We start from the raw sequence: 16630 nt of genomic DNA on the forward strand, positions 1-16630 counted from the left end.
GCAAGCCCGTGAGGGGCGGCGGTACGCGTCCTCCGACCTTTTCATACCCCCACTATCCACGTCGGCATGGACGCGGAATACGAGCCCGAAGTGTGGCGATCGGCCACGGAATACATGTAAAGTAATCCGTGTCCCCATGCGGGGCTCACTGCGCTCGCCACGCTTCGGGCTCGGTGGCTCGCTGCGCTTGCCACACTATAATCAACTCCATGCTGACGTAGATAGTGGGGGTATGAAAAGGTCGGAGGACGAGTACCGCCACCCCTCGCAGGCTCGCTGCTCTCACCACGCTTCGGGTTGGCCTTGATAGTGGGGGTGGCGTTGCCAATGGGGGTGCATTTAACATTGAAAGCACCCATCAGGGTGCTTGTACAATAAAAAATCGAATTGCATGCCGCTATATTGCATGCCATGCGATGCGATTGTATAAGATGTACTACGATCAAAAGATTGGGTGCCATGCTAGGAAACAAGTACTGCAATATATTGCTGAGCGATTTTAAGTCAACATTGCTCAGCGACCAAATTGCACCGTGTCTACACAGCTTTAGATTTGGTTGAGTTATTTTGTTTCTGTGCGGGGTAAATACTGTCTGCTTTATTATTACACTGCAATTTAGATATCAATTTAAACACACCTCACCCAAATCTAACTCTCTCTCTGCACGGGTATGGATCATTTGGTCAACCATAAGTTGGTCAAGTCATTAGGTCGACACCACTAGGTCAACATTCTGAAAGGTCGACTTGGGTCTATGTTGACATGGGGTTAGGTCGACATGGGCAAGGATGACAGTCGAAAGGTCGATATGGTGTTTTCACTGTTTTTTTACCCTGAATTTCGACACAGTCGACTTGGACACAGTTTTAAGTGCATCTCGCTACACTCGGCACACTATTTAATTCTCCCACCACGCCCTAGTGAATGGCAGGGCATGAAATACCACCTGTCGGCACATTTCAGCTAAAACAAATGGTGAAAATCCCCATGTCAACCTTTTGACTGTCGACCATGCCCATGTCGACCTAATGCTTGTGTCGACCTAATGCTTGTGTCGACTTAATGACCTGTTGACCTAAAGCCATCTCGGAAAGGGTGCTTATTGAATGGGGTGCTTCACTCAAGCTGCAGCAATTAAAGAGAGTGTCAGTGGGTAAAATAATTAAATTTGAAAAAACAACACAATTACATAAAAGAATACACAAAATAAGAAAAAATATATATATCAATTGATATTTTTTATATTAAAAATGGTGCTTCAAATTGTTGCATACTGAGGTGCAGTAATTTAGGCAGTATAGTCACCCGTCACTGGTGGTTTGAATAAAGTCCAATCTGTCGCATGAGGTGGAAGGGTGCAAGCAGCAACTGTTTTTGGTCACGCCGTCACCTGTCCCAGGACCTTGCAGTTAATCTCGCACTCGCACTTTATTTGCTAAAAATTGGAGATACACCATCGGAGTACACCTATGGAACATTGGCATCGGAGGAGACAGGCATATCCAGCCTGCTGACACCACACAGCCCACTGCTGTCTCACTAAAGGAAAGCCACTTGCCATCCAAATCCACAAAAGGACTCCTTACAACCTCCAAGTGCAGAGAGAGAGACATCTATCCGGATAATAATCTCGACACTTTGGTCCCATGCGACAGACTGGACTTTATCCAAACCACCAGTGATGGGTGACTATACTGCCTAAATTACTGCACCTCAGTATGCGACAATTTGAAGCACCATTTTTAATATAAATAATGTCAATTGATATATATATATTTTTTATTTTTCTTATTTTGTGTATTATTTTTATGTAATTGTGTCGTTTATTAAAATTTAATTATTTTACCCACTTAAAAAAAAAAGCACATTAAAACCCTTCTTTTCTCTAAACCCATCTCGACCTAGACTCATGTCTAACCTTTCAGCATGTTGACCTAGTGACTGTCGACCAATTTATGGTCAACCAAATGACTGTTTCCTCTCTGCACATTTGCCCCAACATGGAGATAGCTACATCCAATCAGGGCTGAGACCGCACACCGCACACCATTTTTATTTTACAAAAAAACTGCACACTCCCGTTACCAAAAAAAAGATTTCTCGCTTGGTCTATAAATTTGCACTCTATTACATGTGCGATTTTCGGCCAAAAATCCTATATGTGACATGCGATTATTTTTTTATGTTAATAAAAAATCGCATTACATTTCGCCCTAGGTCTGAATTAGGTCCACAGATTCCAATTAGAAATTCCTGCAGAGATAGAATGTTCTCTACAGCCCCTGTGTACATCGTAATCCCCATTATCTCCTACCCCGCAAGGTCTCTGATCAATAAGCCTACGTTTAGTCAACATAAAATAAGCCTACTATGTTTCTGGCATGAAGTTAGCTTTTCACACATGGCTTGGTAAGTGCGACTAACTTACTATATCATGATCAAAACTGATTATTTTGTGCGTACATGAAGAGTGATTTAGTATGAACGTTGCCGTAGAGCATGGGTCCTCAAACTGCGGCCCTCCAGGTGTTGTGAAACTACAAATCCCAGCATGCCTTGCCACAGTTTTGCTATAAGGGAGTTTTAAAACTGTGGCAAGGCATGCTGGGATTTGTAGTTTCACAACATCTGGAGGGCCGCAGTTTGAAGACCCATGCCGTAGAGCATATTATTGTTATCAGTGTACGCAGACTGGAACCCAACATGAATATACTGATGATTAACTTGTCACCTTGGAGTAAATCTCATTATCTTTCAAAGTCACAGTTTGCAAACACTGATAATTGAGTTTCGGGCTACTTTAATGTTAGTGTACCTTTCATATGAACTGCAATATGTATACTTACCGTCCAATTCGATCACGTAGGTTCAGTTAATGTTGTATTTTGAGCTTGAATGTCACTTTTCCTTCATATGGGTCGTGAGGGTTTTCAGTGGTGATTTTGTCTCCAATAACTTTACAGACTATTTCAATTACTGTGTTGAGTTTAACACCAAGAAATTTTACTGCCACTAAAGGGTTGGTGTAGTTGGGCTGAAAAGGTAAAGCAAGTTTGTTTAATTAATTTGATAACTGAATAAAATAGTTGAAGGGAAGGTAACTGTAAAGTGTTATACCTGTGCTTTTCTGCCATAGTATGGGAAGTACTGTAAGCCAAAGGTCCCGTTAGATGGGAAATATTCCACAGGTCCAAGATCCTCTTCATTCTGTGTTGTAAGAAAATACATCAGTCTATCTATCTATCTATCTATCAATCTATCTAATCTATCTTCTTGCCTCAGCTGGTACATCAGCATTACCTTGCAATCCTCACTGACTGATGTTTAGGAGAATTGAAACACCAGCGAGTCTTGGTGCCGGATTGGATGTCTAACATAGCTTGACCACTCAGCTGCCCCTATTTCTGCAGGCAGGGCTGTCATCAGAAACCATGAGGATAAGGACTGACAAAATTGTCAGGGCCCCCCTCCTCAAGGGAGCATAGGTGGATGGGGGAGGGCAGAGGTGGGAGAAGCTACAACAGGGTGGGTATCAATTAGTGCATAATCGTGTCTTAATAACAGTGTAAATGCCTACCTCAACCACTGCACAGCCTGCAAACAGCCAGCCCGACTCCCAGGATGCATATGCAGACAGGGCAGGTTTGACTCAAGACCTTCTCTGATTTGCCACCACACTGCTGCTTCAGAGCTGCTCCCAGCTAGTGACGTACACCAGGAAGTGCCCACTAGCCAGGATTACGTACTGAAGAGGAACGCAGAGCACAGCAGCTCTGCTATAGGATGGCAATGTCAATGGAACCTGCAAAGCTGTCCCGTCTCTATATGTGTCTTGGGTAGGGTGGGTTCGGTTTTACTTGGCTCTTATCGCCAAAGTTTGTCAATTTCCAATTTTTCAGATTGGCTATCGGCTGTCATGTGTTTTGGATAGCCAACAAGATCCTGCTTTGAAATCGGAGTAAATCCGAGTAAAACAGAACCCTCTCATTCCTAATGGTGATGATGCACACCGCTGTCCCTGGACCCCCTTGTCTCCCCTGTCCTGGGACTCCGGTCCCCACAATCCCCCCCCCCCCCCGATGGTGGCCTTATGGGTGGAGAACACTCGCCACCTGTTTTACTTCAATAGGATGGAACACTTCTTTATGGGTTTTTATACAACAATAATCTCCCTTCTTTCTCTATGATATCCACATGGAGATTTCCAGTTTATGCAGAACCCCACAAGCATACATATGATGGATGCAGCCCTATTACATGAGATAAAACGGGATCTAACACTTATTTAAGGCTAACAAAATGCAACCAAACCTTTGAGGTACAGTGCAGATAAGGAGCTGTCTTGTTGCCGGGCACAAAATTTATTATCTGAAATTAAAGAGAGCAGGTTATAAAGATAATTTAATAATCATGTAAATGTTTTAAATTCTATAATGACACATTATATCTGGGACACAAAATTCTGCTTCAGTTTTTTTAAATAAAAAAATACATTTAATGTTAAACATCACAGACAGCTAATCTAGGGCCTAATTCCTACGTGATCGCAACCATCTTTTTTCTCAAATGGGCAAAATCATGCTGCACTGCAGGTGGGGCAAATGTAACATGTGCAGAGAGAATTAGATTTGGTGTTATATTGTTTCTGGGTTTTATTTTAACACTGCAATTTAATTTTTTTTTTGAACACACCTCACTCAAATCTAAAGGCCCCCATACACTATGTGATTTGGGTCCGATTTCACCCGAGTCCAGTGGATTGGGCCAAATCACATGTGTATGGCATCCAATCTGATGCATGGTCCCTTGTTACATTTGTGCCACCTGCAATGCACCACAGTTGTGTCCATTAGAGAATGTGCTTTGCGATCAGGTCTGAATTAGGTGAACTATCCGGCACAGATTGAGTACCCCGTAAAACTGAAAATACTGCATTCTTCCATTTTCCCTACAACTGTAGCCATTTTTGCCACAAAGCTCAATGATTGAGAACTTGGGTTGGACCTGATACTATAGAGCAGGCATGTCCAAACTGTGGCCCTCCAGCTCTTGTGAAACTACAAGTCCCATCATACCTTGCCACAGTTTTGCTATTAGGGAATGCTAAAACTAGTAGTTTCACAACAGCTGGAGTTCCACAGTTTGGACATGCTTGCTATAGAGACATAGCAAGCAGGGTGGATCTACAATCTGAAGCAACCATATTGTTGATAGGCTACCTTCTAGACTCTAGATCAGGGGTGGGCAATTATTTTGGCTGGGGTACCACTTACCAAAACCAGAAAATATTTGAGGGCCGCACACATAATATCTTGTATATACAATATATATATATATAAATATATATATATATATATATATATATATATATACACGTACACACACACACCTATACACTGTGTGACTGTGTGTGTGTGTGTGTGTGTGTGTATGTATATATATATATATATATATATATATATATATATATACACACATACAGAACACTTATCCACATAAAATTGCCTGTTCCTTACTTTATTCTATGGGCGGTGTGGTGTTCCTTGAGAGGGGGAAGCCAGGAGAGCCCGCCAAAACCCTACTGCTGCCACTCTGCACAGAAGGGAGCCTGGCAGGGAACGCGGAGACACTTCAATACTGCTGCTACAGTTTATGCCAGCAGCCAGTTTGTGCCTGATGCGCACACAATTTCTTTTAGCCTGGGAGGACACACAGGGATGCGGGGACACTATTATTGCTGCCGTCGCCCTTAATGCCCGTCTGTGCCTGCCGCGCACAGCATTTCTGGGATGCGGTGACGCTGCAGCGCCCAACCAATGGCGAGGAGCCGGCTGCTGCGTCATCGCGTCCCCTTCCACGCTCCCAGTAATGCTGTGCGCGGCAGGCACAGACGGACATTAACCGCGGCGGCACCACTAAAACAGTAATTATAAATGATATTGCGCTCGAGGTCACATCTCACAATGACAAGCGGCAGTAGTTGGGCCGCTTGTCATAATAATATATGTAAGTGCGGCGGGCCAGTCCAAAGCGTCTCGCGGGCCGCCTGTTGCCCACCTCTGCTCTAGATGGTATCATATCTACAATATGGTTGCTTTCAGAAGCAAAAACACAATCATAATGTAAATCTGTTATAATAATTAATAATTTTGTATTATCTGGGCGCCCCATGTTGAAAATTGCATGCCTTAACTTAAGGCATGCAATGTGATGCGATGGATGCGATTTTTCTATAGGAATCAATGTTAAATGGTTCCAAATGGTCCCTGACACCCGATTTCACATTAGGGGCAATGTTAAATGCCCCCCATGGCCCCCCCATTAGGTGTATTAGCCCAAATACCCATGCATTGCTAACGCCAGCCCACCATCAACGCCAACCCAAAGCATGGCGAGCGCAGCGAGCCCGCGAGGGGCGGCGGTACGCCTCCTCCGACCTTTTCATACACCCACTATCTACGTCGGCGTGGAGTTGATGTTATATAGTGTGGCGAGCCCGAAGCATGGCGAGTGCAGCGAGCCCCGCGAGGGGACGAGGAATACATGTAACATGTGGATTACATGTTAAGTAATCCGCGGCCGCTCGCCACGCTTCGGGCTCGTATTCCGCGTCCACTCGCCACGCTTCGGGCTCGGTGGCTCGCTGCGCTTGCCACACTATATAAAATCAACTCCACGCCGACGTGGATAGTGGGGGTATGAAAAAAGTCGAAGGACGCGTACCGCTGCGCTCGCCACGCTTCGGGTTGGCATTGATGGTGGGGTGTCGTTAACAATGAGGGGGCATACACCAAAGTGGGGGGGCATTTAACATTGACCTAATGGGAAATCGGGTGTCAGGGACCATTTGGGAACATTTAACATTGATTCCTATGGAAAAATCGCGTTGATCGCATCGCATGCGATTTGGTTGCATGCAATGCGATCAACGTGATTTTTCCGACCCAATGAAAACATCGGGCGCCCAGATAATACACAAGTACCATAATTTATATTGTATGTTTAGAAATATAACAAGTAAGATTTAATTTTACTTTCCAATCAGCTATTATTAAATAACTAATTGGTTAAAAATGAACTCAAATAGAATTAATAATGTCTTGTTTTTGCATAATAATACAGCAATAATTTTACTTCTGCAAATCTTACCCTGTTGATTTTTAGGAAAAAACAGGGTTGTCCTGATGCATATCCAAATGTATGATCCTTGTCATAGGCACAATCTCCAAGCATATCAGTAGTGAACTGGCAGGCATGCATTGTGCGTCCAGAGCCTTTCAGTAAATGTTCCACTTTAGCATTAGTTTCATTTGTGCAGTTTTTGTTCCACATGTCAATCTGCGTTGTTTTGTTGTATACTGTAATTTAATTGGATTGTAGTGTTTAGAAACTCGGTTAAGCAATATTTATACAGTAACATAGCACATTTTTAAAGCACTGTGATTCTAATAAACCAAGTGAAAGTGAGCAGTAGGGCAAATGTTTTTATAGGTTCCACATCACAGCAGTTTTGCAATCCGATTTATTATGGCCAAAACCGCAGATAAATCACACTAATTCACATGTTCTCAAACTAGGTCCTCAGGACCCGAAACACACCAGGTCTCGTCACAGAATCAATTAAAATAATTAGTTCCACCTTTGGATATTTTACAATGTGTAAGTGAGTAATGAATGCACCTGTGCACCTGCCAGGTAACCTTGAAAACTTGACCTGTATGGGGTCCTGAGGACCGAGTTTGAGAACCACTGCACTCATTTATCTGGCGGGTTTAACAAAACTGCTATTAAAGAGAACCCGCTTCCCTTCTCTTGACATTAATGCATATATATGACCTTTGTCATTGTGAGGCTATTAACACCTTCAGTGGTGATCCCAAGAATTTTCAGCTCTATGCTTCAGTTCCCAGACTGGCAAGCCCGGAAAATTCTCTGGATTGCCACTGCTTAAAGCTGGGCAGCGCCGCTGAGCTGATCACTGAAATCAGCTAGCTTCAGCGCTGCCCGGCTCCCTCTGCACGGCCACGCCTCCTCCTCTCCCCGACCCCCCCCCCCCCCGGCTGTTGTATTACAGTCTGTGACGAACTGTAACATTGCGCCGGGTTGCCGGGGGCAGAGGCAGGTTTCTGGGGGCAGGGCCGGGCAGCGGCTGACATAGTGATCAGCGGCGCTGCCCGGCCCCGGGAGACAGCGTGGTGTTTTTTTTAAAGGAGCGCTCCCCATAAAAAAACTCGCCCAGTGGGGAGCGCTCCCTTAAAAAAAACCACCACTGCAGGGGTTAATTCTGCCCTTCAGTAACATTTCCTATCGGAATTATCAGCTAGCTGTGGGACTATATATTCACAAGACCTATATTTGTTATGCACTTGTTTTGTTTTTTGTCATACACTCCATAGTGTTTAGTCATACATCCTTCCTGCAGTCACATTAAACAGGCCTGGTGTCTTTTTTTCATGGATGTCTTGCTGTTTTATCTTAACCCCTTGAGTGGTGGGTTTTGCTGGGGCAGGACAAACCTACCAGGGAAGGTTTGTCCTGCCCCAGCAAAACCCACCACAGATCCTAGGAAGCCGCCGTTCCCCCTCCCCCCCTCACCTCCTCTTCGCTCCCCTCTGGCGTTAGTACGCCGGAGCTCCCCTGACGCAGCTTCTCCCTGCCGCCTGTCAGTCATCACACTCTGGGATGTTTTGCGGCGGCTCGGGAGGACTCGGGCGCCTGAACTCTCCCGAGTCCCCCCGAGCTGCGCCGACCATCCCTAAACCTGCCACTTATACAAATGGCGGCTGGCGGCAGGGGAGCTCTGGCGCACGATCGCCGGAGCAGAGGGGGTGAGTGGGTGGTATGGGGTCTAACAGTAGGGGGGGTGTGAAGGTGGGGACCCCCAAAGGTAGTGCGCCAGTGGTGCTCTGCTGGAGGCATGACTGGCGTTCACCTAATGCAAAGTGGTATGCCCGGAATTTTTCCGGGACAGCCCGCTGCGGCAGCGCAGCTGAGCCCGAAAAATTTCCGGGCATACCACCCAAGGGGTTAATAAAGGCATGTAAGAGGCTGAAACGTCGATGAGATGATAATGGTTTGATCTGTTTGCCTATTAAAAAGCTCTTTCTTTACTGCAAAAGTGGTGAGTGCCCTCCTTAGACGCAGCCAGAAGACGGAGGATATGAAGGCTAGTCAAATTATTAGGAACAAGGTGATTTCAATTAAAATTAGTATCAGCTGATTAAGATGTAGATATAAGACATACTAGGATCTAGGTTAATCACACCTCCTGACGAAGTCTATCACGTGACGAAACGCATAGAGGCGTGGTTACCTTCACACAGCATTGTGCATAGACCTGTGCGGTCTCCTGGTCCGAATAGAGAAGCACCGACGGTGGGGAACTGAGTCCCGGCTTCCTCCGTCTTCTGGCTGCGTCTAAGGACTCCATATGTTGGGCAAGCTGATTGTTGCATTTTATCATGTATGTGAGCTTTTGATTTTACAAGTAAACTACTTTTATGATTACTCATTTGGTTGCGCCATTCTCTCTCTCTCTCTCTCTGCATATATATATATATATATATATATATATATATATATATATATATATATCAATCTGATTTGGCTACCAACAGGGATGCCAGTTAAAAGAAGATTTAGGGAGCTATAACTACAGTGTAACGGCGGTTGTAACTAAGGGAAGGAGGGAGACTTAGAGGGGAGAGAATGTTAGTATGGAGGAAGGGTTGGAGAGAGTGGTAAATGTCACTGCTGTTATCCAGAGTGATTAAAAGAATCAATGCTATTGGCATCATATGTAGACAATAGCCTTGTAATTGGAGTCAATGGATGACCAAAGCTTGTTAGGGCATTCATGAATACTGGTGATGTATTTTAGATGTTATGAGTTCCAAATAGAGTTGCACAACAGAAGCTCTGTGATTTTCCTGTGATAGGACAGTTAGCTGCATTTAGAATGTGCCTAATCAATAGGTGCAGATGTCTTTCTATGGAAGTAAGATGTGAGTTTGACACACATATATATATATATATATATATATATATATATATATATATATATATATATATATGTTTGGGATGGCCAGTGGAGGTCATAAATACTTTTGGGCACATGCAATGTTGGGGGATTGATGTTTAATTAATGGGCCTTTTTACTGAATTAATTTTGAAATAAGATAATTGCCCATTTATGCAGTTCAGTGAGTAGATAGGAGCATGAGCCAAGAGATTTTGGAATAGAAATGACACTGTCTGCACAGAGACAGCTTGTGGTCCCTGGGGCCAATACGTTTATCAGAAATATTGGTGTTTTTAATGTAGTATGGACAATAGAGGCTCCATTGTCTATGCAATAGCTGCAATCAAGGACACCCATGTCTTATGCCATCATGGATATTGAAATACAGTGACTATATTCCACATGTGTAGTTCATATGGAAACCAAATGCCTCAATGATTACATGTATTAAGGTCTAGTTAACCCCATAAGAGACCTTTTTTGCATCCAAGGCCATTTCTAGAGCAGAGAGAGAGAAAGAGAGAGATCCCTTGGACAAATATTTAAAGTTAATGGCATTGTGGCCTTGGTGGCAAGGTTTCAAACCCACATGGTCCGTGCGAACTAAGCCCCCCATTCCCTAGGCAGACATATGTAAAGCTATAAATATTTTCAGATTTCCCTTGAACTCTCCCAGGAATCTGATTTGAACCTGGGCTAAATTTTTAATCTATTCACTTCAGATACATCTGATAAATTCTATGTTAAACCCCTGACAGCTTCAGATCAGATGGATCTTTGGTGCAGCAGGTAAGATTTTTTGTCAGATGGATCTGAGAGTCAGATTTGACCTTTTTTTTTGGTCTGTCAGATCCATCTGTTCGGGATCCAGGTATACCTAGGTTGGGGTTAGGTCATACAGGGTGGGGAGTTTTGGGGAGGTTTGTTTTAGGTTCCTTTTGGGGGATTTGCTTTGGGTAGTATAGGTAATATATTTTGGTTAGTATAGAACTCTTGACGGGTGACAATTTAATATCTATCTCCTCCCATTGGGGATGTAATATACTTCTAATACCCCTTTTACACCAGAGGTTGGACCCGGGATATTGCCGCTCCAGTCCGGGGCAGGGCATGGTGTAAATGGGCTGAAAAAAAATAACACGGGTACTGTTCCCCGGGAATCTGACCCGGCAAATGTTCAGGGTCGGACACGGGGCTTATCCGGGGCTCAGGGTGGTGTAAATGGTCATTATCCGGGTTATTTGGTGGGTAGAGGGGCGCGAAGAGCTGATTGGTGCTTCTGCGGCTCTGGCAGATGATGTCATCTGCTGGAGACCCGCACAGGGCGCATGTAGCAGCGCAGCAGCAGCGTTACAAATATTGGTGTCGAGATCAAGACCTCTCAGCCAAGAATTGTGCTCTCCTCCTCCAAGTGTAAAGCAAGTAGCACAGGGTGAGAAGCTGCTTCAAACTCTCAATTGCTGAAAAGTACAGCACAAACTGCAACACAGCTACTCCGTCTGCCATCTTTGCTGCAATGCTGGGAGCAGAAATCACTCCCTCCCTTTTCCCTTTCTTGTGACCTCATCTCAAACAGCCCAAAGGTCCATTTTTAATGACACCAGCAAGGAAAGACAGGGCTGATCCGTTTTCAGTGTGAAAGGGCCTTACCCGGGAATAACCCGGATTGAATTGCAGTGTAAATGGGGTCTGAGGCAGGGCATGCCCTGGCAATTTCCAGTGTTCGATTTCCCGGGTCCTACCCGGTATTCTGGTGTAAAAGTGGTATAAGTGATAGTATTGTAAGATGTGCTCCTATTAATCTTGCTATAGTATGCCAGGATGTCGCCTCCAGGTAATTGTATTCCATTTATACTAACAAAGAGACGATATACTATATTTGCTACCTCGTGTATATTTAAATTACTGTCTGATTTTACATGTTGTATGCTTATAATGTACTCGTCGGAGCTTAATACTTGTTTTGGAAAAGTTCAATAAAAATTACTCAATTAAAAAAAAAAAAAGAATAATACAAATTACATACCTTCCAGAAATGTACACAGACTTTTCACAGTGCTCTTGTATGAAGACTCATCAGACTTGTTATAAAATAGCTGAATGTCCTCGTCATTATAAATATCTGGCCGTATTGTTACACCTGTGAAATTCAAATAAATGTTCATGCATAGTGCATATGTATGGATAAATGTATGTTTGCATGTAATATATATATATATATATATATATATATATATATATATATACAGATGGAGCCGGCCTTGTCTTTGCAGGGGATGGCAGCAGAATCGCCATCTGCTCTGCGAAAGGGGACGCGTGCACACGAGATGCGCGCGCATCCCCTTCCGACGGCGCTTCCCCCAGGGCCCCGCCGGCTTGTCGGCAGTCACCCGGGGTCCCCACCGCCTCCCCGCACCCCCCCCCCCCCCTAAGCCGGGAAACTGAGACGCGCGTGCACATCTCAGTCAGAAGGAGCGCCGGGCTGCTGGCGGATCGCCAGCGGAGACAGTCTGGCGATTCGCCAGCAAGAGGGAGCCCAGCTCCATCTGTATATATATATATATATAAATATATATATATATATAAATAAAAATATATATATACTACACAGTAAAGCAGGAGATACAAGAAAATACAGTTATAGCTCTATAACAACGGGATAAGGAGAGGTAAAAGTTAGACAAAACAGACAGACTGGGTAGTAAGAAAAGTCTATGGTTTGATTTCAGAGTCCACAGGATGCTGCACCTCATGGTCGTAATTATTTCTAGATATAGTAAAAAATGCACTTCAAGAAATATTTTTGCATACAGCACAGGTATTAGGAATACATGGGTAGTTACAGCTTATTCTATACACACTTACAGGAATTGTACTACTCCTGTTTCCTGGGACAGACCTTCTTCGTGAACAATTCTTCAAAGCTTACGAATGTCCATTTAAATGAGAGAGTATTGTAACTACTACTCTTCTTTATAATTGTTCTGTTATTTAATTACTTCTACATTAATGTATTGTTATTTTATTGCTTAAATATAATTGTTTATTTTCATATTTCACAAATAAGGAAAAGTAAGGGTAGTATTTTACTTTTATTTGGTTCATTTACCAAGTTTGACTCTTATTTCCACTGTGCATGATTGTGAGCAGCTACTGTACAGCTGCATTAAAAAAAAAACTATTCAGTATTTTTAAATGTTTCTAAAAATGGGTCACACGGCTTAAACCCCTTTCACACCGCATATCTGAAATGGTATTTTACCATTTCAAGGCCGATTTTATCCCTCTAATTACCGTTTTTGTAGTACCTTCATTGAAGCCAATTGGAATCACTGCGCATGTGGGTTAACTATCCCCTCCGTGCATATCTAATGAGCAGGGACCCAACGCACTGTGCTGGGTCCCACTGTGCTCAGTAGATATGCACAGAGCGAGGCCAATAGTGCTCACTGCTGCCTGGGTACCGTTTCAGACCCATTCAGACTGCCAAAAAAAGGGTCTGAAACGAGTAGGACCCTGCTTTTTTCCTGTTTTCAAATACCGTGTTTTTTGGAAACGGTAAATTCACTCTGGACCTTTCAGACCGCACATATTATGCGGTCTGAAAGGGGCATTTATGACACTTCCAGATGTAAAATAATCTGCACCATGCTCAGTATGAGATTATCACAAGTGTTCCTGGTCAGCTTCACCTGTACTCATTCCAATGCACAGTCTGTATCAGTTTTGTGTTGAGCATAGATCACTGCACCCATTGGGCTAGTAACAAAATGCTGCAAATGTATAGCTGGTTTATGTCTTCATCTGTCAGTACACCATTCTCTGTAATCCATAAAAGCCATCTTGGGCAGAAATACAGTCTATAAAATGACCAAGTACAGAATGTTCTAGCAGAATACATGATTAAAGTTATTTTACTTACCTGGGGACAGCAATTGATCCTGATAATCCGGTTCATAATAACTGATACTTTGCATCAAAGAGTAGATGGAAAGTGCAAAAAGCCCAATCATAATAATGTAAAATGCCACATAGTAAAGACTAATGTACACTGCAAAGAGAGATAATGTACAATTATAAGCAACAGAACACGAGGACATGCACTGAAACTAGAGGGAGGAAGATTCAGGGGAAATGTGAGGAAGAAATTTTTCACAGAAAGAGTAGTAGATAAGTGGAATAGCCTCCCATCAGAGGTGGTAGACGCAAATACAGTAGTACAATTTAAACATGCTTGGGATAGGCATATTGATATCTTACAAAAAAATAAGGATCAAATATGGTTTGAGGTAACATGTTTAAAAAAAGGGGCAGAATGGATGGGCCAAGTGGTTCTTATCTGCCGTCAAATTCTATGTTTATATAAGTTTAAGGAGAAAATGCTTCCGAAGCCTCTTCTAGACAACTGGTTCATATAACGTTACTTTCAATATTTTTATAAACAGTTTATCTAAAGACTTTAAAATTGCATTCCTGCTAATCAAGACAAACATTTGCTTTAATGGTTTTAACAGTGGTGCAACTTAACAGTACTGTTTTGTGTTATTAAAAATTATTTAAACATTTTGTTAGAAATATCTAAAAATAGATGTCCCGGCTTGCATTATATTACCAAATCAATGAGAAAAACTCTTGATGTTTGTACTCTTATAGACCATTAACATATTTTAGAACTATTAAGTTATATACAGTAACTATTTGATTAAATGTACTTTTATTTTGAATCACATATGATCTATAAATTTGGATTTATTGAATATGAACATTACTGTACTATCAGGTTTGGTGATTACAGTATGCTCCATGTACTGACCACAAAATAATGTGCACTTATAGTTTTTTTATAGATGTATCTAGTGTTCATTCTAGAACCCGCCAGCTTTGAAAACCCACGCAGTTCCTCTTCCCTGCCAGGGGTGTTGCTGTCTGTTGTAGTGCTTCTAGCACAGTGTGGTCTGCATATCAGCACTGATATGCAAACCAGACATGTGCTAGAAGCACTACAGCAGATAGCGACACCCCAGGCAGGGAACAGGAACTGCGTGGGTTTTCAAAGCTGGCGGGTGCTAGAATGAACACTAGTATCCAGTCACTCCATGTTATAGGCATTATTACATATAGAACTGAGGCCCCATAAAATATTGTTGCCTCAAATTACTGTCTGTACAATTATTCTTAGGTAAAGCCCCCTCCACAAGTGCTATATGGCCACTTTTCATCCGATTCCGAGCTTCCGGAATGAGGGATCGCATGAAAAATTACCACATTGCATGTTATTTTCCTCCAATTACAATCTGAGGTGCGTTTCCCATGCACCTTGGATTGGAGTTACAGATCTTCATGGCCGCCATGAATATTTATAGGATCCCACAGCCATAAATGGGATTGCATACAATACAAAAGGATCGTATACGATGTATAGTATGCAGTCCAGACAACCGGGAGCTGCCGGGTTAGATGGCCTGATATCGCGTGCGAGGTATTACATGCGATATCTCACACTAGTGGATGGGGGCCTTCAGTTTATGTTTGCATTTAAGTACTATAAGTATATTCATAACCATATACAATGCTGTTTAATATTAACATACTGTATGTATATATATATATATATCTCACCTCTTAACAAATAGGAGACGATATATAATGAAACAAGAAAAGTTATTACCAGATATTTACTAATGTAATATGAAATATATAAAAATAATGAGAATATCAATATAAGCAGAAGCATACCCCATTTGACAAAAGTCCTTCCCAGCACCTCCCCTGTGTCAGGATTCCATACAAAACGGCCAAAATTCTGCATCCGCTCGCTACATGTTCTCTTCTCATTAAAAGTTGCCATTCTTGATGACCAAGGTTGAACCACCCTTTACAGCACCCACATCCAAGTCAAAAGCGGGCTCTCACTAGACTCTCATGCTTTTTTATAGAAACTTGAAGGGTGTTTAGATGTCAATGAAGTCCAACATCAAATCAGATCTAGTCTTCCTGCATTAGCATTGTTATCGTCTTGCTGATATCATGTAGCAAAGAATGTGTGGATATCACATGCCCTTTAATTTCCCTACATGCTCCATTAACCAGCATTACGCATGTTCTCCACTTGTTCAGCAACCTGTAAATTCACCTTGATAAGTTTATTTACTTTGATAAGAACCTAAGAATTCATGTAAGTACGCAAAAGAAACATCACACATTTTATTTTATGAAATCTGAACAAGAAAATGACAGTTATTAAGGCCCTTATTCTGATCTGTGCGGCCGGAGCCGCATACGTTGCTCCGGCCGCACAAACCAATCCCCGCCTACAAGACGGATCGCCACGGCCGTCCGTACGCGGACGGCTGGCGATCCGCATGAAAATGGTGGGGCGTACGCCTCCACCATGGTGGGAGCTGCCCCCTGCATTCGATGGTCGTCGACCATCGAAGGCAGGGCCGCACGCTCCACCAGCTCACGCAAGCTTAGACCACACGGACAATCGTCCGTGTGAAAGCTTGTATGGGGGCGGAGAGCTGACATCCGGCGATGTCAGCTTTCCGCCCCCATCACTGGCGTCATAGCCTCATTACCATGCATACGCCCCGCGTTTGCATGGGAAC

The 16630-nt window shown here is 43.1% G+C and overlaps 1 protein-coding gene across 1 annotated transcript; it reads right to left on the minus strand.

Annotated features, from left to right (window-relative positions):
- Positions 1–1468: 1468 nt before the first annotated feature.
- Positions 1469–15870, minus strand: ATP4B (ATPase H+/K+ transporting subunit beta). Its single transcript, XM_083170800.1, has 8 exons — positions 15759–15870; positions 13945–14073; positions 12049–12162; positions 7151–7359; positions 4313–4369; positions 3119–3208; positions 2881–3035; positions 1469–1505 (listed from the first exon to the last, which is right to left on the minus strand). Exons 1-8 carry the CDS (start codon positions 15868–15870, stop codon positions 1469–1471), a joined length of 903 nt encoding a protein of 300 aa, XP_083026926.1.
- Between the last annotated feature and the right edge of the window lie 760 nt (positions 15871–16630).

The sequence above is a fragment of the Crinia signifera genome, chromosome 2 (assembly GCF_055691185.1).
Source record: "Crinia signifera chromosome 2, ASM5569118v1, whole genome shotgun sequence".
Classification (NCBI taxonomy): Eukaryota; Metazoa; Chordata; class Amphibia; order Anura; family Myobatrachidae; genus Crinia; species Crinia signifera.